The sequence below is a fragment of the Haliotis rufescens genome, unplaced genomic scaffold (assembly GCF_023055435.1).
Source record: "Haliotis rufescens isolate VD_foot unplaced genomic scaffold, xgHalRufe1.0.p SCAF_9, whole genome shotgun sequence".
NCBI classification, from domain to species: Eukaryota; Metazoa; Mollusca; class Gastropoda; order Lepetellida; family Haliotidae; genus Haliotis; species Haliotis rufescens.
The window spans coordinates 31868245-31891142 of record NW_025964383.1 but is presented as its reverse complement, the minus strand read 5'-3'; the positions used below and the strand labels follow the sequence as shown (position 1 = coordinate 31891142).

The window sequence follows — 22898 nt, the reverse complement described above, 5'->3', positions numbered from 1 at the left end:
GTTAAATATATTTATACCTTGTTTATATATTTTCTGTTTTCATAATGTCAAAGTTTGCATTCATCAGCAACTAAAAAGAAGTAACCGATAAGCATATCTTCAACTTGTTACGCGAGCCTTGCAGTTAAATATTAAAATTAATCATGTTTTCACGATTGCGACAATCCGGGGTTTAATATCTCCGTATATTTACCTCTTGAACAGTTACATGACTCACCACGACTGTTGCAGAAGCGCTTAGCTTTTTGTGTTAAATGAGGCCCTGCATGATACTGTATGATACTATACGATACTGCATACTGTTTTGGCTATTCAACAATTAGCAATAGGATAGCCAACTGGATTTCACATTCTTTACTGACAGAGAACAATTGAGTTTGATTCCCAAAGTCCATTCCTAATCATGGCGTGTGAGTATGACGATAATACTATTAAAACAAATCAACACGACATACACGTAAATATATGTTTCAAACTTTCATGTGAAAGAATTATTCAAGGTATATTTTGGTTTTCAACACTCCTAGAATGTACAGCTTTATACATCTACAAACCTTTTTCCAAGGAGTCATTCTTTGCCGTCAGATACGCGAGTTGCTCCTCGTCGTCTGTCATCACCTAGAAGATAAAGAAGACGACGTCAAGACGTTCAGAGCCAGTGAGAAACTTCACAAAGTGTCATAACATTCAAGTTTGAACGTCATCAAACACCAACCGCCCTGACCATGTCCTGAATCACCTGATTCTGATTCTGTATTGAATCAGACCAATAAACGACTGTCCGTAAGACACCGGCGATCCAAATATAAGCAATGAAGAATGGAAGGTTTAAAGTACTAAACAATAGGATTCATGGGTCAGTTGATGTAATGGTAATAATGAATCAGTTTGTCTGTTATGGGCACAAAACTAAATCTGCATTTGGAAAAATGTCTAATTTATTCAATAATATTCCAAATAAATGTTATTTTATCTTTCTAACATCTAATTTACATAATGTTATATCTCATTTTAATATAGTTTCTAAGGACTTCAGAATCTAAATCTGCATTTTCTCCTTTTCGTTGTCTATCCTTTTCAAACAATAGGCAGTAAAAACTGCCATGATTTATTGCCATGACTGGTAAACAAGACAATTAACACGAAGATTTAAAAGCCACAAATGATTTTTTTCTATTTCCGACAGTACTTTTACATGAAATAAAAGCAACAAAAGCCTTCCACATTAATAAGAAATCTCTGCCCAAACCAGAATCGAGTGTACAATTCCGACCATTTCATAAGCATGCGACCATGTCCCCTTTCGTCCCAATTTATACCTTCAATGTGAGTGTAGTTAAATCTCTGTCCTTTAGGGAGCCCAGCTGGTACCTCCTCAACTGATGCATCAGGCCTGTAGGTATGTAGGGAATGTGACACCCATCTGTAGATTACACAACATAGAACTTGTTATTGACAGTGCGTGGTGATACAATGATGTATAGGGCGTATATACTTTTGGCAAATTTACTCTGTTTCCATTTTAAGAATTTGTAAATACAGGTTAATCACATCCAATTGAAGCCACATTTAACTTGGTTTTAGTTGTAATACAAATCAAGTCAGTTATGAAACTTCTTCAATGCTTTGACAATCATCAGTTCATACCTTTCACAGTGTATTGACCTTCCCCTTTCACTCCAGCCAGTTTTGATGTTGTGTCGGGGAACTGTAATTAGGTAGGCGACATTGAAACAAATACAAGGGTAATTATAATGTGGGTTGGTTTTGTTATCACAAAAGACGCTTCTAGCACACCGTACACATTTTCATATCTGTACATTCTCTGGTCTTTGTGTCACGCGTTTACACTTGGAATCGTGTAGTTTTAATCTAATGACAAAATTAAACACTATCTCTATGATGTTACTAATGATAATGAGTGATTAAATATGGCCTAACTCCCCTTTGAGCAGTATTTATTTCAGTTATATTGCAGCATGTTCTCCTTCGAGAGAGCTATATCTTGTAAAACAACTTTGAACTACATTATGTACATTACATTTAGATAATACTGATGATTGTCTGTGATACCAACGCTTGTTATTTTTCTAACATCACCCATGAGGTGAGTTGACTTTGTGTCACCGTAACCGGCCATGACGGGCACCATGATATAGTTGACATATTTCTTACTGCATCGTAAAACAACAGACAAACTGAACAATACATGTGAGCATGTGTATGAACTGATTGAAGCGCCTTAAAAGACTGTTATAACTGTTACCTTTCGCTTTGAGTCTTTCGTGAATACTGTCCTTTGCCTGTGTTTAATTCTTCTTGGCAAGGTGCTTTCATCTTGGTCTTCTTGATGGGAACTGCTAACACCGTCAAGACCTGGTAGCTCCACATTAAACAGGGATAGGACATCCGGGTACCCCATCAAGTAGTCAACAGCGTTCTGCCACTCAACTGGAGGATACAAAATATTATACATCTAACTTGTGTGATTATCGCAATCGTAAATTTCGTTATGTTATCAGACATTCGTCTCTAAGCTATGCCCATGTAAGAGTAACACTTATGATCGGACGCATTTTGTGAAATACCACTTTGATATACCCACCGCCAAAAGACGCGAATACCATATTGTTAGTTAATAGATGGAGACTTACTCATATTCAAGAGATATCTGATTAGTTCGATGCACAAACGAACATACTGTTATGTTGTGTGAACCGACGCTCATGAAGGCATCACATGTGACGCTAAAGATCCATGGCTCGAGATGCACCATTTGTCTCGTGTAGGATTAGGTGTAAAGTTGGGAAATCATATGCAAGATATTGTGATATGAATAAAGTCACGCTGCGGTAACACTTGACTATTGTTAGTTATGTCATTAATTGGTACACACAGGGAACATCTCTTCTTAACGTACACACATCTCTATAGGTTTTTATGGTTCACGTCCCTTTTGGCGGTGAGTAGATATAAGCATAAATCAGTTTACACTTGCCGTGTGTCCAACCCTCAGTTTGTAGTTTGTCGAGTTGTATCGTTTTGTAATCTCTGTTCTGAAACCAAAGGAACTGGCAGTAGCAGTGGAAGTAGCATTAAAGTCACCACCATCATTGTTTCGATCATGTTATAGTATTAATCTTTCCACAATTATCAGTTGAAGATAATGTTAAGCTTGTATATGATTTAAAACAGTAAGAAATATTTGCAGTCTGAATAAACGACCAAAGCATATTCTTAGTTAAGGAAGAGAATATATGGATGTCAACTTCTTTATTATGCGGAACACAACGTGTCGGAGTATATGCTTACTCCTTCATCAGGTGAATGAATGCCATGAGGCAGAGAGCATAATATGTGTACAAGTAAGGACAACACAATTAAGAAGATAACAAAAGGTGGAAACTAACAAGGGATACCAACAGATGATTGGCGCTGACAAGTGATTAGCAATGGACAATGGAAGCCAACACTTCACAGTAATAGCGCTGATGGTATTGAAGCTAGTGCTTAAGTCAATAGATAAGTAATATGGATGCTACCCTTTCTAGTTTGTACCCTTTGTTATTTTCCACCTATTGTTATCTCATTAATTGTGTATCTCTTCCTTATGTGTATCTCTTCTAAATGCCTTTCAAAGACCTGATATTCTTAGTTGTTTCGATATTTCTGTACAAATCTTCAAGAGTATATGAATATGTAAATGGTTACCAATTTTAAACTGTCCAATTCTTCATTGAGAGATTCAATCTCTTGCATTCCTGAAGAGGAAACACATGCATTACTGGAGTACATACAACCTTGAATATGTGTTCACGTGACTGACTGAATATATCATGTTTCGTATGCTGAAATTAACACCGACACTACATTTGAGAAATATAGAATGTTGATTTCAATTGTTCGTTAATGATAGCAAAACTAGCTGTTATGGGTTGGTGATATAGATACTTACGACTCTCTGCTTCGCCAACATCTGTGTCCTGGAGTTCCAGCCTGTCTTCAGTGTGGATATCCTCCAGGGGCTCCTGAAACTAGTTTCAATCTTAAAAGAGTTTATTTAACACGGTCCATGTCGAAATGTACCACTATGTAAACTCTGTGTGCAATGAATCGTTTCTCCATGATCAACATCATGTGTGCAACGTATCACGTTAAAAGGCTGGGAAGCCGGATGCAATTCCCAAAAGTTACCCAATGTATGCCCCTTGTCGTAACACGGTGGTACTGGTGTTTGATTCGGCAGAAAATGTTACTGAATATCTTCCTCCCTAAACTAATGCAACTGACAAGTAGATCACTGCTAAACCAAGCTCGAGACCATGCACTTTGAGCGGACAATCAAGAAGAACACTGAGATAATATCAAAACCATATTGCAGTCTTTTGACAAAACACATCATGGCACCTACCGTTGAGGAAGACACATCTCTTTTATTCTGCCGTGTTACATAGATCGTCTCAGGATCTTAAACAACAATAAATACGTACGCTTGTCTTAAACAATGACTGTTCATATTCCACCTTCCTTGTGAAAGAAATCTTTAAAACATCCGTAATTAATTTGAAAGAAGGTGCCTAGGTACTTCTCTAGTTTAGATACACAAAAGAAGACTAACATTGAATGACAGATAATTTCCTTGAAAGCATTGCTATACCGTAGGTTACTTGTGATATTAAATTAGAACGTCACAGTGTCATCATTAGAACCTTAAAACGAATACCTTGTTAGATACGAACATAATTTGAACAGTTCCATTAGATAATAGATATTGCCTATTTGTTTATCCTAGTCTATCAGTCACTAGGCTGAAAGTAGGGAAATCACAGTCATGACAGGTACGTACGCCCCTCTGCATCTACGCCATCTGTGTTCTGTAGCTCCAGTTTATGTTTAGCATCGGTTAGCGTATCCGGAAATACACGTGCTGTGTTCTGTTGGTTCCAGAACTTAGATTCAGAACTCTGTGACGATTCCTGTAGTTTTTCTTCTCCTTCTGTGGAGGCTGAAATTAAAACGACAAATTGTTAAATGGAACATACACAGGAAGAAAAGTTGTGATTTCGAAACAAAATACAAGGTGTACAAGCTTTGGATAGATCATATATACAATAAGACACTTGCTGGATTTGTACATAGTGCATAGATACAAGTGTGTTTATTTCTGTATACACATATATTGTTTATATATGTGTTTCCTTTTCGTTTTGTTATTTGATACTCGACCCGTGAAGATCCGGGATATAATGGGTTTTCAATAACCCATAATTGCTTACTATGCTACCTATGTTTGTCGTAAGAGGCGACTAACGGGCTCGGGTGGTCAGGATCACTGACGTGTTTGATGCATGTCATCGTATCCCAATTGCGTGGATCAATGTTCATGATGTCAACCACTGTATTGTCTGGTCCAGACTCGATTATTTACAGACCGCCGTCATATAGCTGGAATATTGTTGAGTGAGGCGTAAAACAAAAAAACAAACAAATCAGCAGCAACATAAACTTGATACAGTAATAATTTATAAGAATTGGCAGACAAATTATTACACTGCTGTAAAAGCATTTAACTCTCTAATGTTTATAATACACGACAAACAAATTTCCAGAATGGCGAAGGCTGTAAAAGTGTACATATTTTTATGAATGTCCGTGGTCAATTTGTTTATATGTGTTCGTACACATAACCAATAATCATTAATGTGAAAGTTCCCTTCCATTCATACCAAAACCAAATTACTAATGCAAATTATCTCCCTTTACTATTTATATACAGATATATCCAGAGATGTATTATTGTGAATGTATTTTGACATTTGTCATCTTTACAAAGCGCTGTATTTTGGATATATAAATCCTTCAAAGAAGATACAACGAAGATACAACCTTTTTATCAACACTTTTTCGTCCTGTGTTTGTTGATCCCAGAAAGTGTGCTCATATAAGTAACACAAATTTATGACTTAGAATCTTGGTCACACTTGGTAATGTCATCTAAGACACCAGAGTAGCGTCCCTTAGATTTGGTATTCCTGTCTTTTGGTTTTATATCTGCATAATTCTAGGAAATGATGATAATGTCTACTAACCTTTCTCAAGGTAAGCCAGTTTAACGCCTTGGTAGATGAGATTGGTTCTGTCCTTTACCATAACCTGAGATAAAGAAACAAACCATCTTAAAAGTGACGCATTAATTAATAATATTTGTACATACCGCATGCCATTTAAACCTAATGTATGCTTCACGAACGTTTAGCCTTAATTATGATTTGCTGTTTGTATTCTAATATAGACTTGGATTCTTACGGATCGTAAAAGAGGAAAAACACTCTTTTCTTGTTCCACTTTTTCTTGCCATGCAATCAGCTCTGCTTCTTGTACAACCGGGTGTGGTTTACCAACGACAAATGCTGGAAATATTTAAGAAAATAATACATATATGTAATTGTAACAGAACCACAAACAATAAAGCAATTACCTAAACAATACAAATTGTCAGTTATTCAAGTGTATTATCAATAATTTTACCAATTGCAATGGTGGATAATATCTGATCAACTTTATGGTTGATGGTTAATAATATTTGCAGCTACACAACTTTACACTATTCATAGACATTAAATTAATAAAACGTTTTCCAGAATAGCAACGCAGACAGTCATGAGAAAAATCAAATTGATGTAAATTCGACAATCACATCGATCAAAGTATACTAAAAGGCTGTAAAGTAAATGTGAAATAACTGTACATCATATTGGCTTTAAACTCATTGCCATTTAACTTATTCTTTTATGTGTCCAGAACAAGATAATACATGGTACAAAACGTTTGAAATGCGCAGCTCTTAATAAGCGCAGAGTTGCCTGTACGAGTCCAACGATATAATTAACATGTTTATGAATCACTATCTAATAGTGATGATGCCAGAGGTTCGCCTAAAGGTGAGCGTATTCTGCCCCACCGGTGACACCGTCACAAACACTTACATAGGCAAGTCAATTGTTCTCTTGAAAGAACGTCAACATATGGTACAAATCGAAATAAGGAATTGCATCGGACATAATATTTGCCACTGATGCGACAAATTTGGAAACGTTCTCCATTTGTTTGCCATAATACGTTTTGAAAGACTTACTTAAAAGAAAAGTTGACTAATGGAAGCTGAAGTCATCCCATAAAAACATGGCAATACTCACATCCCGCATCAGTTAAAGTATTGCCCCTTGTATGTTGACGTGGCTTGTTCTCCAAACAGTCCTTATTTTGGTGAAACTGAAAATACCAAAAAATTTATAAGTGATCCGAAGTCTGAAGATAATTTTAAATTGTTTGTATTTTATTCATAGTCAAATCTTGTTGAGTTGTATAATTTACAGTATTTACATGTATACACCAAGTATGTGCCCAAACTATGTGACAAACGATAGCAGAGTTTTAGCTCCATTTTCTGTTGTTGCAGTGGGGTAATAAAGTGACTTAAAAATATGTTTTTCTTAATAACGTTATTAACTTCAATAGGATCTACTTACAGCAACATGTTGTCTGAGCTTCTCCATCATCAACACCAGCACGTCAAACTCTCCAAGGAGATAGTTCATCCTTCGTCTCAATTGATCTGAACATGTTTAATGAAGAATATTTATTATGTGATAAAATGACTGAACATCGCTTTCCTCACAACTAATCATCGTCATCATCACCAATCACTCCACATACCTAATTTTTTACGTTTATCATAGACTTTTTTTTATTTCAGAGTTATTTTGATTACTTAAAAAAATGTTACCATTGGTTAATACATCCATTAGTTTCTCGATTCTGTCAGTCTCCTGTAAAATCAAATTTAAAATATTTTTGACATCAGTCAACATCAGTAACAGTAACATCAGTGATAGAGCAACGACCATGTTTATGAAATGGAATTGCAGAGATACAAGTTGTCTGGGAGTTAATGTCGTTGATAGGAACTTAAATGTGTGAGAAAAAATGTATCTAAGAAGTCTACAGTGCCATGTACTACATAATAGTAATGACTTGGCCCACTCAGAACAAATCGTTTACACTTACAGTATCAAAGGTATTTAATTGATGGAGGTACATAGAGTACATTCCACTGTTATATGTACATTTTCATAATGAAACTATAGTATACATTACCGTCTCTACCATCCACTTTCTGTACTTAAGCTGCTTGATATCAGTTAGATCTGAAGTTAAAAGGAATGATCTTGCTTATTCAACAAAATTAGTAATAATTAAATATGTTATAACATTTAATAAAATGCTAGCACTATCTAATGTATCACGCCAGGAATATATAGCACAGGCGTGTTTTGGGGCAAACAGACAACAAGAACATTTAAAGATACATGTACTTACGGCTTGCAAATTGCCAATGGTGACGTCTTGTTTCTGGTGTCATACTGTTTGTTTCATCAACAATGTTCACGTATGAGGACAGATCCAGTTTGCTAAGATCGTTCACTGATACCACTGATGCATACGCTGACCTGGAAGTATGATCGATTAAGTCATTGACAGAAACAAACAGATAAATAACTCAGTTCACATTCTCAGATATTCCAATGCATAGTTTGTTGAGAGTATTTTGATTTAGCTCCTATGATATCTACAAACCTGAGTCTGTCCCTCTCTTCCTGTGACCTACACACCAGTAGAGTGTCCCCCAGCCTGCTCAGTCTCCTGGCCACCTCCAGCATCAGAGTCGTTGCCCCGCTACCTGGTACACACCGGACCTGGACATCCTTACTGTTGATGTTCTCCACCAGAATGATACATTGTTCTTTGGTGAGGAATCTTATACAGTCATCATTTGCGTCACCATTATCTCTAAGCACCGACTTTGTCTCAGCAACACCCGCCCAAAACGCTGTCAGGACTGCACCATATCTTCTCGTATTCATTAGCAATGAATACGTTGGAACAAAATGAAACGAATCGTTTGCCAAAACCCCCAGGCGAGCGTTGAATGCGACACTATCCTTGAGAGTCGACGTATTGATCACTCCATGTATTGAGTTCACATCTTCATCCATGAATCTGATGAGTTTATGTCTCACTCCTCTAGCCACGGACGTATTGTACACCAACGCTTCCCTTGAGTCTTCATCGCCATCAACGAGTGACAGGACCATAGTTGGCTTAGTGGGAAAGGCTATGAACACATCACACACGGCATTACTTGGACGAGGTGATGTGGTAAAATCCAGAGCAACTGATAAAGTTTCTGATAAGAACATGAAACATGGCTCAGTTTTTGGGCAGTTTGTATTCTTTATTTCTTCATCAGTTCTGTGATCCAAACCTAAGGCAAACGCATGGTTTTCTACAAGTTCTAAGAGGCAGTCTTTCACGTTTGCCAACGTGGTTCCAAGTTTCAAGGGTTTTATGGTTCGACCTTCTGAAAACAAATAGAAAAAGTTAAAACGGAAACCTTTCAAATTTTGTGTCGGAAATTATGCTCTGTGAGACATTGTGCACTTTTGTGCACCTGTTGATTGAATTGTACACAAGAATCAATGTATTGACACAAAGGTACCAGTTACATGTCACTAAACATCTAAAGCAAACTTTTGACACGAAACAAACTCCAAGAATAAGTGTTCATTGCTGTGTCTGATGAACAGTTGACTTGTTTCTGCATGTGTTTGTGACAGGTGCCATCGGTGAGACAGTTTCGCGAACACTTGGCATCATCACTGTTTCATAAACACATGCTTACAAGACACCTGAAATCGTATAATGCATGATTTCTTAGGATTAAGGAAAGATTTTGGTCTTAATAATAATGTTCTGAGATTCATAGTTTACCAATGACTCCCGTGATTAATTGGGAAACTTTTCAACCATAACATTGGCAATACATAAGTCAATATGTTTAAATCAAATCAAATTCAATTAATTGCTGTGCAATGTCCACAACTATCAATAAACACTTTACTCTTAGTAATTAACATAATTACCCTCAGGAACGAAGTATCTCCTGATCTCGAAGATGCTGTTTCCAATTTGCTTCAGGTCAGGTCGGAAGAAATCGTTTGTTGCCAAGGCAAAGCCTTGCTCCTTATCTTTTGCAATTTGTTTCTGGAACATGGAATGAAAACGTGAAACGTATCCTTACTATACCACAGTTGTCATTTCAAGAAATTTATTTTGAAGCTGGACACTCTATGATTTTTACCCTTGTGGTAGGATATATTAAATGTACAGTTTATTTGGGAAATATTTACCAGAAAAGTGATAATCATTTAATGTTGTTAAAGACGGAGGCTAAACATACCAGTAGCTTCCACATTTTGACGAGGATACGTATTGGCCCTGGAAAAGTTAAAATATAACATAAGAGTACATGTAGAACTCTGAGTGTAGAAAAAAACATACTAATAAGCGAGTTTGCAAGCAACAATATGTTCATGTTAGACATAAGACAATTAATCTTTGCCATAATATATTTCAAAATATGACACTAGAAAGTTTGAAATGTATTACGTCAGAATTTGATCCTCAACATTAATTCCCCAACGATTAGTAAACACGAAAAAAATGTGTGTTTTCATTTTTGTAGAGCTTTTGATTAAAGATTTGAAACATAACATCTAAGATTCTGACTGAAAGATTCTTGACTGATTATTGATTGTAAATCACAATTCATGAATTAGAATTTGCTAGGGATTACAACAGGACTTTGAAACTTCTGTTTAAAAGAAATTGAACAGCATGTTACCAATCTCATAACAAGAATAGAAAATATAACCAAACAATGAATAATCAAATGGGATCTTAACCTCCTTCCTTGTCTTCGGTATCAGCTACGTCTATTTCCCCCTTGTGAAAGCATGGAACCATTCGTGGATTTTCATCCGCGTGACAGACTTGTTTGTTGGATCATATTTGTAAGCCAATGGACCCTGTGGATCGTAAAACACTACACCCTTCACGTGTTTTACTAAAATATGAATAATGTACTGTTCCTTTGTTTCTGACTTGTGATTTCTAAGTTCATCACTGCAACACGACTCTGTAACATTGGGTGGGCAGGGGATAAAACGTATGTCTACTGTATGTGCATCCGTCACTTTCTTTCCATCAAAGCCACACACAAGAACAGTCTCGCAAATCTTCTTCTTCAACGTATCCTTTAGATAGTCTTGATCATCAACACAAACAGGCTTGAGACGGATTTCCTTGGACTCGTATCCATATTCACTTTTAAAAACACAATCCTCTTTCACACCATAGAGGTAAGAACCACCATTTTCAAGTTTGCTCAGTGCACTTATGTACTCAGTAAGGTTAAGATTCTTAATAATGTAAGCAACTATTTCATGATCCCCTTTCTTTTGGAGAAAGTGACTTTTCATTTGAATTGATCTGCTCTCGTGTACTCTCACAACGTCATTTACAGTATGTATTTCTGTAGGTAGTTTGCGTGAAGTTCCTTCGAATTCTCCTCTTTTGCTGAAAAATGTTCGTAGCTCCTCTGCAGGAATGTCAACAATGCAGTCATCAAGTGCAACCTTTGTATTAAAGTCAGATGTTGTGACGAAGGAAGAAGCAGTGACATAAAGAGCTAGGAAGTCATCAAAATCACAAAGATCTCTATGGCCACTCAGCTTTTCCTTCCGGTAAAACATCAGTAAATAATTGTCCATCATGTATCAAGTCGTGAAGCTTTGTATCCACAAACTCATCGAATGCGCCAGTAAAAGAATCCCCAGGTGCCAGACCAACAAGATGAACCAATATACAACCAGAGTTGGAGTTGCGCAAGGCAGATACCTTTTCCGACAGCTGGTGGAGTTTACGATCTCTTTTCTCCCTTTTCTTCTTTTTGTTGTCGTCCTTTCGCCCTACACCATACAGGTACTTAACGTGAATCCCAATAGTCAAGATGTTTTCAGGGGAAGAACACTGGATGAAATTAGAAACTGCCTCATCACACCGTGGAATATGTTCACTGAAAAGGAAAGACTCGGTAACCTGGTATACAGCAAGTGTATCGGGACCGAAATACAAAACAATGCGTTTAGCATCTTTCTGTTCAGTTCACAACAAATTTATTGTGATAATAATTAATTTTGATAATAACTCACCATACTTGGCTGATGGTGTGTTCAACGTCTTTGAATATACTGTGGTATGTAGTAATATACTTTGCAGTTCTTATCTATTATCAAAACACCGTCACAATTACATGTTAATATACATTTTTGCAAATTGGTTGAGTTTCATACGTGAAACAGAAAAACAAAACAAATGCGGAATGTAAATAACCAAACAATATATTACAGACCAAAGTTTCAACAGTGCACATCGTTCACATCAGATGGTTGATGTACTTACGTTAGACACGCTGTGTGAACGGTCTCTTTAGGTTTTGATGAATTGGTGCAGGATGCGAAATCATTACCTTCTTTCTTGGAATAAACAAGTACAGGGACAAAACCAGTTGGTGCTGTACGTGCTTTAGAATATATTAATCCTTGTTCTTTGACATAGACAGAAACGGATTCATAACCTCTTGGTACGTTGCTTCCCTGTCTGGTATATATGACATTGTCACCATGTACGTTCACAGTTACATGTTCATATGCTTCTGGTATATCACCACCCTGTGGTACATAACACACTTCCTCATCTTTGTGATACACAGTTACACTTTGTGTCTTTGATAGTATCTCATCCCCACAGTATTCACATAGTAACATGACATCTGGAAGCTTGCAGTTTACACTGAACTGAAAATGACTGTAAACCTCATATAAGGTTGCATTTGTGAACTACGTTATAGATAGGGTGGGGTCGATATTTATACACGTACAGATCATGTGACATTCAGCCAATCACTGCATAGAGTGAATGTCTGCCTGGTGAAAAACCACATCGCCGTCGCCTCCTACGACAGGCAATAGAGCGCTAGGGACCTGTTTCAATCCTGACCTCTACGGAGGCCTAGATCTAGCAATGCAAACTATCAACTGCAGATATATCTCCGGTGTTCACTCCACAAACAGATTCGCTTGACGAGGAAATCATGAAAAATTGTGTGTGACAAATAAGTACTGTGTATGTAAATAAGAGCATCAAAAACATTTCCATAATCATAAGTCTATTGTATGATTCCGACTTTTTCATAAGCACTATCACATAGTGATGATACCAGGTGTTCGCGAAAAGGTGAGCGTGTCTTGCCCCACAAGGAGTGGCACAGTCACAAACACATGGAAAAGCAAGTCAAGTGTTCACCTAAGAAAAACATATGAATACACAATGCCATTTAGAAAGGGGTCAAATGTAACAAATGTTATATTTGGGATAACACTTTCTTAGTTTCGTACTTTTTTCATTGAGTCCTGTCCGGGATTCGAACCCACACTTGCCAGAGTGAGGCACCTAATCGCCAGCTCTCAGCAATCGTCAGCGATCTAACCCACTCAGCCACCGTGGCTTCCACAAAAATGAAAGTCCGACCAATGGTAGTCTAGATCACGTACTTTGAGTGCCCCTCTGACAAGTGTAAATTGGCACTACTCTTTGGGTTGAGTGCCGGAACATGGGAACATTTGCTACCATGTCAAAACAGAGAATTGAATCGGAAATCATTATGGCATCAAATATGGAAATGTCCTCCACATGTCTGCCAGAAATGGTTTTGATAGCTTCAGCAAACTAAGATTAGCACCAATTAGGTCACTGTTTCCATTTGACTTATGATTTACTCATACTTCAAGACATACTTTTTTCTCTGGCAAGATGGGACAAAACAAACAATGGAACTCATATCACATTTGTTTAGCATATGCAGTAAACAGTTTCGTAAAACCTTGCCATAAAATAATTTCCAGAACGTTTTGGGACAAATTATTTATACAAACAATCGCAAACACATATATAACAACCTTTGAACACACCTGGTAGCTTTATTTGGATCAAGATAATAAAATGTACGGGGAAGAGCCAGGGTATGAGTGCGTTGTAAACTGTCCTCGACACCAAAGAAGTTATGGCCTCAAAAATGCTACAGCTAAGATATGTATAAAATACAGAATTTAAAAAAATCACTCCTTTACAATATTGGCAAGGCATTAATATTTACTTATAGATATACGACAGTATTGCCTTTGTTATTGTTTTTTCCCAGTGAGTACCCGGATGTATAGCAGAAATCTAGACTAGTTCGCGACCTCTGCTGCGCCATTCGTAAGCGCATTAGTCACGTTTATGGGTACCGGTTGTAATAAGGGCGTATGGTCACATTGATCAACAAAATGAAATACAGTTTTCGAGATAATAAGGAAATGTAGGTATCTTTGTGGGTAGCATCGGTAATGGTGACGAAGTTTTGATAAGTCACTTGCTTGGTAATTTTGCAAATTTCGTTTACACTATTTTGACTTGCAACACTAAGTAAATATTTCACCTGAGCATTGCTTTTTTTATAGTGTGTATATTCTTTTACTGTCAAAATGTGTAACAAATTTATTAAACGTCTAAATATTCAGTTATTTTACAAAGTGACTGAAAAACATTTCCATCTGTATTATTATGATAACGAATTCCAAACATTTTGATGTTTAATGTCATCACCAAGAGACGGAAAATGTTGAAAAGTACATTTCTATGTTGTTTGGCTCCTAATCCTACATAATAATCTGTTGTGATGTGTGTAGGCCCTTTTGATCGTCTTAATCAATCTGGACAGATTTTTTAGTCAAAATGACTGAAATATTTACACATTTTATAAATTGCCTATGAGAATCACATTTTACAAACTGACTGGTAATATATACACGCTTACAAAGAGAAGACCTGTGAAAACAACGCCTATCGCACATTGAAGAATTTCCCAACCAAGACGTAGAGAAACAAGAACGAATCGGTTCAAATGAAGGAAAACAAAATGCAAATACCATAATTACAACTTACCAAATTTATGTGTATACGTTTTAGGCAGCTTCCTTGTTCGAGGAATGTATCCGTGAATATCCACACAAAGGAACAATATCCCACTCGTCTGCAGCTGTACAAAGAAACTTATTCGATGTCACGTGTCTCTGTAACAAACAAATATTTTAAGAGATATATATCGTTTCGGGATATTATAACCCGTGTTCGTTTCTCAACTGATCACTTGGATTGTTTCAGGTGTTTCACATAGGTGTCAAGTCTCAAGGGTCAGCTGAGAAAGCCCAAGTGACAACTATTTTCATAACGTCCACGGTTCCTAAAAAATCCATTGAGTGATAGATAATAATGATCAATCAATCAACGTATTATCAGTTAACCCTTTGAACAAAGTATGTTTTTTTACATCGGCACTTCACGCCATGATATGAGTGTATTCCCTTTGTTTTAGTAAACCTAGATATGTAAACACTCACTTTTGACATATCCACTGTGCAAGATAACAGTGATTAATCAATCAACGTATTTTCTGTTAATCCTTTGATGACTAGGAACGATCCGTTGATTTACAAAAAAAGAGTAAAACAACTGATCATTCATCTCTTGCTGGGCTGCCACGTGCATATTACATAACACAAATTTCACCTCACTTCAAACTTGGATTTAGATTGAATAATTACCCCAGACACAATAAATGCCAAATGGGAACCTTTGTCAGGTAATCTAAGTGGTGCTACCACTAATTGTACCAGTAATAAATTCATTAACTGAGCATCAAGTGAATGACGACAAATACACAAGTATAGGGTTATACGAGAAAACGTGGATGACAACAAGGGAGTAGTAATCGTATTATCGCCGAAAACCGAAAATGCTTTCACTGCACTTTTTTTAGTATTAAACTATAACCATCTGGGGTATTTCCAAATGACGACATCCGATGAGCTCCGCCGTTCTTTTTGTCTGTTTGTTGAAGAAATTAATTAACATGCGCCCTTTGTCGAAATCTTTATAGATCACAGTTAACCAATCAGAGTTTATGCAAAAATGCGTAAAACAAATATTGCCTCAAGCCTCCAAGTTTATTTAGCTGTCCTTGCAGACGGTAGCCCAGTCTCTGGTCACGCTCAGTTGCGTTGCGTATCATCCGGGTACTCACGGGGAAAAAAACAATAACAAAGGCAACAACCAGTCCGGGTAATTGCGTTAGATCAGTGCCCCTTTAAGGTCGCATGTTGACGACGTGCAGGAGTAGGTAACAAACTTGACTTGAGATCGTATAAGGTGGATTAAAGAAAAGCATAAAATTCTACAATGAGGAACCCTACATACTAATAGTTCCTCCAGCGGTTTTCGAATCTACGTTAGGCCAGGCAGTTGCTCTAGGGTTCTTCATTGTAGAATGTTATTTTTTTTCGTTAATCCACCTTATACTGTTTCATTTTTCCACCTCATGGGTAAAATATGTGAAAACTTTTATGGTGTCTCCTGTCGTGATATTGATAGAATATTGCTAAAAGCGGCGAAAAACCACACTCACTCACTCACTCACTCAGTATGGACTAATCTAGATCTTTTATGCCTTTTATTCCAAAACCAGTTTAAGGCCAGTTACGCTTAGATTGTAACCGTTGATGCCTTTAACACCTTTATATATAGATAACTTATTCAGTTCATATGACCTGTTCATCAAAAACCATTAAGACCTATATCAGAAATCAGTCCCACACTGTATATACTGTGACTCCCTCAATCCCATAAGGGATTGGTAATAATGTATAAACTCTGACTAAGACAATGACACCCATCTGACTATATTTAGAAGAATTAGAATGTAAATGGACAAATAATTAGATGCTTTGAAGGATGTGATGTCTTCTATAGTCAGAATATATTCTGGATACTGTGATACATGCCTCCCTAAACAAAGGTACTTGCAGACACAAAAAATAATGCATACTTATAATAGGTTTCAAAATGATTATAAAGTTAAAATACTAAATTAGTAGGTCTATTCACAAAGCATAGTAAAGCTTATTCAATAACATGAGTCTAAGACATTTCCTCACACAATTCTTAACTCCAACTTTTGAACTTGAACAAATTGATGATGACTACAATGAGTTAAAGTCAATGTGATTTGTAAGATATTTTTTATTAATTTTAACAATGTTCATTTTTTCTTTGCATGTATAAAACAACATTCTGAATTTTTTTATTCGTTAACAATTTATTAGTATCTACACTGGGGTAGATTCTGGGAACTCCTAGATCACACCCCCTTTGGGGGGCTGGGGGGTGGGGGTGGGTGGGGGGTGGGGTGGGGGTGGGGGTGTAGATTCTGGGAAAGGGGGTTAGATTCTTGGAAGTCGACAAAATATACCCCGGGCTAGATTCTGGGAGCTCACAGAATCTACCCGGGTATACTCTGAAGGGGGGTAGATTTTGGCAGCTTACACCGGGACTTCGGCGTGACGAGCGAACGCTTTAACCACCAGGCTACCCGACCGCCCCCATTCCCACAAGAGGGCGAGGCAGAATCAGAAAAATCGTGTTTCTGGATCACTTTCAAATAGTGATGTTATCAGGTGTTCGCGAAAAGGTTAGTGTTAGCCCTACTGGTGGCACCCGTCACTAAGACATGCGTCACTTTGGGCTTTTCCACAAACCCCTTGTGATATAACTGACTTACTGACCAAAGAGGCGATAAACTAAACTCACTGACTCATTGTTGGGTACTGAGTTTTAATACATGTTACACTTATTGGTGTTTTTTCCCTTGACGTGTTTGAAGATCGGTAATAAACGAAAAACTCTATGGTCCCTTAATGTCACCGTCACTCGATTTATGGCTCACATGGCCTCTCGTATATTTTTAAACGTGTGCAGTACAACGAGGTTGTCAAAGCCGTAGTCATGCGTTGAGGGTAAAAAATACTGGCCACTTGAGGAATGAAATGTGGCCATATTGATGTATGATACATGGTTGGCTGTTTTTTTTTACTTTTCGTGATTCGTCTGGGGATCCCGAAGAAGAATTAGCTTATGCTTTCATGAGAATCAACGCCAAAGGACAAGATGTCAGTCGTGGGGTCATGGGTGATTTCATGGTTGCCTCGATGGTGTGAATCGTTGATATTGCTTACATGCACTCGATTATTAACAGGCCTCCTCGATATAACTGCGATATTGCCGGCTGTGGGCGTTAACCATCATGCACTCATACGTTTACATGATACTTAAATTTGGTATGGTATGGCAACAGTACTACGTGTGTGTGAGAGAACTGGTTTATAACTTTAAAATATTCCAAAATCAATATCGGTTACAACGGAGCGCAATGTGAAATTATTTCACTCAAAACTTGTTTATCGTTTTTTACTCCAGACTATATATATACTCTTACAAAGAGTAGGGGATCGTTACATATAAATGTTAGCACCAAGTAGCAGAACAAAGATAAGTGTTGACAACAAACATCCTATACAAGAACGTTTGTGTCTGTAAAACGTAGGGTCGGCCGGGTAGCCTAGTGGTTGAAGCGTTCACCCGTCACGCCGAGGACCCGGGTTCGATTCCCGACATGGGTTCAATGTGTGAAGCCCATTTCTGGTGTCCCCCGCCGTGATATTTTGCTGGAATGTTGCTAAAAGCGGCGTAAAACCGAATTCACTCACTCACTGTAAAACGTAACGTTTTCAGGTGCCTCACGCTGTATCTCACCACGTGACTAGGGTGTCATTCCTGATTTTGTCCTTTTCAAGCAAGGTCGTATAATCTTTGTGGACCAGCATTTATGACAATCTTATTGATTCTGGTCATCATACAGTTGAGATTTACTTGATTTCATTCATTGTTTGTTTTAACTTGCGATTCGGCGTCCGCAACGCGCTTCATATTGCCAACAGACATCAATGGTGCACGCAACGGAACGAGGGGTGATCGTCGCTGGTCACGTGTCATGTTTGCAGATGAGTCCCGACTCACATTGCACGTCATTGATAGGCGTGGACGTGTCTGGCGACGTCGAAATGAACGTCAAACCAACGTCAACCTGAAACCTCATGACAGATTTGGCGGTGGATCGGTTATGGTGTGGGGTGTCACCTCTGTGACAGAGCGAACCCCACTCTGTGTTGTGCAAGGAAGGGTCACTGGACAGTATTATCGGGACAACAAACCGACACCCTCTGTTGCAAGGCATGAGGCTCGACGTTTTGTCTTGCAGGACGACAACACCGAGTGCTCACCGTGCACGAAACGTCAATGCTCACGTCCAGCAGCACAAAATCCATGGAATGAACTCCGACCTTTCTCCCACTGAACACGTGGGATATCATAGGGATACGTGTGCGTCTATGTGAGAGGCTGCTGACCACGTTGGCTGAGCGGGGCCAAGTGTCGGTATTACGCACTGCTGATCCAAAAGAGTCAACTTTGAAAATTTCCCCTCTTACCCTTATCGTTCTTCACGACCGTCGGCGGTGTTAACATCTACTGTCATACTTCACTACCGGTTGTAATGTGTTCCCAATTCGTTCATTATTATCATATAACTATTACCAGAAAATAATATCTCTTACAATTTTGTAAATGGTAAATTATTTCCGAGTATCCCTACATGTTTTGAAGAGTATTTAATGAATATTAGATATGCATTTATAATATCAATAAGTGCTTTAGAGAAGTATACATCAGTTTAAATTATTGGCAAATGTACCTGGCACATGTTCAAATCTTGTTTTCGAGTTTCAAGATGTTTTGCAGTAGAAATTTGACAACGTATTTATGATTCAACAGTACCTGATAGGAGAGATTTATGACACCTTGTTTTTAATGTCGAAAGTTAACCAAGAGAGCGTCTCGACAAGTTTATGAGACCCTCAGTAAAGTCTGTAGAACGTATTTATTAACCTTTCTATTTACTCTTCGGGTTGGTTATGTTAAAAAATATCATTGCACATGACTAAATATTACGTTCTTTAAAATTATTTAACCATTCATACCAGTTAATACTTGGTCTAAATGCTTCCACAGTAGCTTAATAACTCCAGATACAAGGAACGTTGAAAAACGAGAACTGTTCGTGTACCTTCAGATAGGACACATCATTTGAAATGTGAAAAGAAACATGTCGTAATGAGTTGTGTTGAGATGAGTAAATATGTAACAACAAACAGGACTTCAATATTCAGGTGATATCACGGTGGGAGACACCGGAAGATGGGCTTCACGTAGTGTACACATGTAGCGAGTCTAGTCCGGGCCTTAAGCGCGAGGAGCGGACGCTTTAGCCAACCCACCGCTCCTTACCGCTAGAGTATATAATTTATAGGACATGTTTTGGCTCAAATTTAGTAGTATTTCTGTCAACTGTCGTAAAATGATACTTCACTTAATGTGTTTAAGTTATTTTAATATCGCGATGATCTCTACCTGTCCGTCCCGAAGACATACTGATATAGTAAGAAGCTGCTTTTAAATGATAATAGCCTAAATAAAAGGAATGATGAGGATGTGAAACTGAGTGTGTGTTCGCTTTTGTGAATCCCAAACTGAAATTCAACAGAAAGCGTCCAGTTAGGGCAAAATGTTACCAATAACTGAAATTTCCCCAATAATTTAAAATAGATATACATATATATGGGGAAATTTCAGTATAATGTATTTGTGGTATGATTTTTAGAAATTTAGCCTTTGTCCTATATAGAATAAACTATATCTCGCTAAAATAATTGTGCTATATGTAACAACTAATCCATGTATATACATATATATCCTTTGTCACTACGTTATCTTTCATTATCATTGCACAATTTGTTCTGTGTATATTTTTTAATTTTCATTACATTTCCCATAATATTTTACGTTTCAATGTCATACATAGAGTTACATGGATTAGTTGTTACATTTAGCACAATTATTATAGCGAGATATGCTTTATTCTATATAGGACAAAGGCTAAATTTCTAAATATCATACCACAAATACATTATACGTTTGTAGCATGGACAGGTCATATGTCATAGTTTTTACAGGGTTTCTAAATAATACATGTCCAGAAGGCATGGAAACTTGCATTATTACAATTTGAATATGCAATAAATTTTGTAATTTCATAATGATAATAAGGAATTTCTTTTGTATTAGTAAAAACTATAGTTTTACTTCTATTAAATATGTAAAGCATATATTTTGTTATCATAAGTACTGCATTGAGTGAATTGTTATTCTTCTCTTTAAATCCAAACAATATGTGTTCATTACTAAAATTAACTTAGCCTACTGTACAGTTTCAAAGCCAATCTGAAAGTTTCATCCATACATCAGCAACATAGTGACAATAACATAATACATGAGTGATTGTTTCATGGGTTGTTGCTTATGCTGTAAACCACTGATTTGCCTAGCCCAGGCATTTACAGGTCGAGGTGTGTTTGTTTGTTTGTTGTTTAACGCCGCACTCAGCAATATTCCAGGTATATGACGGCGCTCTGTAAATAATCGAGTCTGGACCAGACAATCCAGTGATTGATATCATGAGTATCGATCCACGCAATTGGGATACGATGACATGCATCAACCAAGTCAGCGAGCCTGACCACCCTATCCCGTTAGTTGCCTCTTTCGACAAGCATAGTCGCCTTTTACAGCAAGCATGGGTTGCTGAAGACCTATTCTATCCCGGATCTTCACGGGTCCACAGGCCGAGGTAACAGAGCTGGAATATTGTTGAATGCGCCGTAAAGCAACATTCACTCGTTGTTACACTGACAGTTACAGTATATAAAGTTTCTAATGAATGACGTCAGGATCGTCAGATTGTGCGACAGCATCTTCAAGATCGCTTTGTTACTGCTGCGGAAACTGCTCGACAGACCATGGGGACACATCAGCGACGCATTAGTGCGGACACTGTGCGTCGACGATTGATGAACAGACACCTCTACTGTCACAGGCCACACCGAGGACCCATTCTGACTCCACGTCATCGCCGGGACCGTTTTCAGTGGGCAACACAGCACCAACATTGGCGCCACCAGCAGTGGAGAAGAGCCCTCTTCTCAGACGAGAACCGTTACTGTATCTCAACAGCAGATGGCAGAGAGGGAGTGACGACGTGGGGAACGTTATTCGGGTGCTTGTGTTGTTGAGAGAGACTCGTGTGGTGGTCCGAGAATCATGGTGTGGTCTTCCAAAACATCGGTCCAGGGAGAGGCAATGGTGTCACAGCAGCTCGGCACATTGATCAAGTCTTGAGTACCGTTGCCCGTTGCTGGAGCCTGTATATGAGCCTTACGTGGACTTGAAATGCATTGAAATGACGGGTGGTTTGTCCAGCTTGCAATCGTCCAAGGGCTTGGTGTTGCTGATTTCTTGTCAATCTTGGCATGTGGTAGCAATTCAAAAACGAATGAATGTTATCCGATCTGGATGGATTTTTATAGGGCAAGAAATGGGGGAACGCAGGAGCATTTCATTTTGCACGGACCACACTTGCATCGGGTTACCATGGCCGTTGTCGTGATGCGTTAAGGCGATCGGTTTTATCATCTGCTTTTGGTTTTTTATTATCAAATTTCATTTTTCCGGGCAAGGTAATGTTAAATTTTAGAAACTTTTACAAAAAGTACCCAGATATTTAAAGGACAACTTTTCATGCAATGTTACTTGGGGTGACGTTTCTTTTGCGGTTCAGTATAGATGCAAACTAATATTTCCCGTATTCTGGTTTCATATGATATTAGTAGGTGTCTAATCTGACAATCTATCCTCCATCCAACAATATAATTTTTGGTTTGGTTTGTTGTTTTACGCCGCACTCAGCAATATTCCAACTATATAACGGTGGTCTGTAGATAATCGAGTCTGGATCAGACAATCCAGTGATTGATATCATGAGCATCGATCCACGCAATTGGCATCAATGACATGCTTCAACCAAGTCAACGAGCCCGACCACCTGATCCCGT

At 37.9% G+C, this 22898-nt stretch overlaps 1 protein-coding gene across 5 annotated transcripts in view; it reads right to left on the bottom strand.

The window, feature by feature from the left end:
* LOC124151408 overlaps positions 1–12815 on the bottom strand; it is a 460916-nt gene extending 448101 nt beyond the window's left edge. For 2 of the 5 annotated variants that reach the window (XM_048390973.1, XM_048390969.1), the window contains exons 1-21: positions 12364–12815; positions 10806–11977; positions 10301–10338; positions 9984–10104; positions 8638–9421; positions 8380–8510; positions 8158–8207; positions 7787–7829; positions 7530–7615; positions 7197–7272; positions 6307–6410; positions 6090–6153; positions 4847–5005; positions 4412–4467; positions 3956–4034; positions 3712–3761; positions 2993–3056; positions 2267–2451; positions 1648–1708; positions 1320–1423; positions 555–618 (exon numbers count right to left, since the gene is read on the bottom strand). In XM_048390973.1, coding sequence (XP_048246930.1) covers positions 555–618; positions 1320–1423; positions 1648–1708; positions 2267–2451; positions 2993–3056; positions 3712–3761; positions 3956–4034; positions 4412–4467; positions 4847–5005; positions 6090–6153; positions 6307–6410; positions 7197–7272; positions 7530–7615; positions 7787–7829; positions 8158–8207; positions 8380–8510; positions 8638–9421; positions 9984–10104; positions 10301–10338; positions 10806–10866 — 2380 coding nt within the window. In that variant the 5' untranslated portion in view covers positions 10867–11977; positions 12364–12815. Of the gene's footprint in view, positions 1–554; positions 619–1319; positions 1424–1647; positions 1709–2266; positions 2452–2992; positions 3057–3711; positions 3762–3955; positions 4035–4411; positions 4468–4846; positions 5006–6089; positions 6154–6306; positions 6411–7196; positions 7273–7529; positions 7616–7786; positions 7830–8157; positions 8208–8379; positions 8511–8637; positions 9422–9983; positions 10105–10300; positions 10339–10774; positions 11978–12363 lie in introns of those variants that run through there. The other 3 variants (XM_048390970.1, XM_048390971.1, XM_048390974.1) reach the window with 3 other exon arrangements.
* Between the last annotated feature and the right edge of the window lie 10083 nt (positions 12816–22898).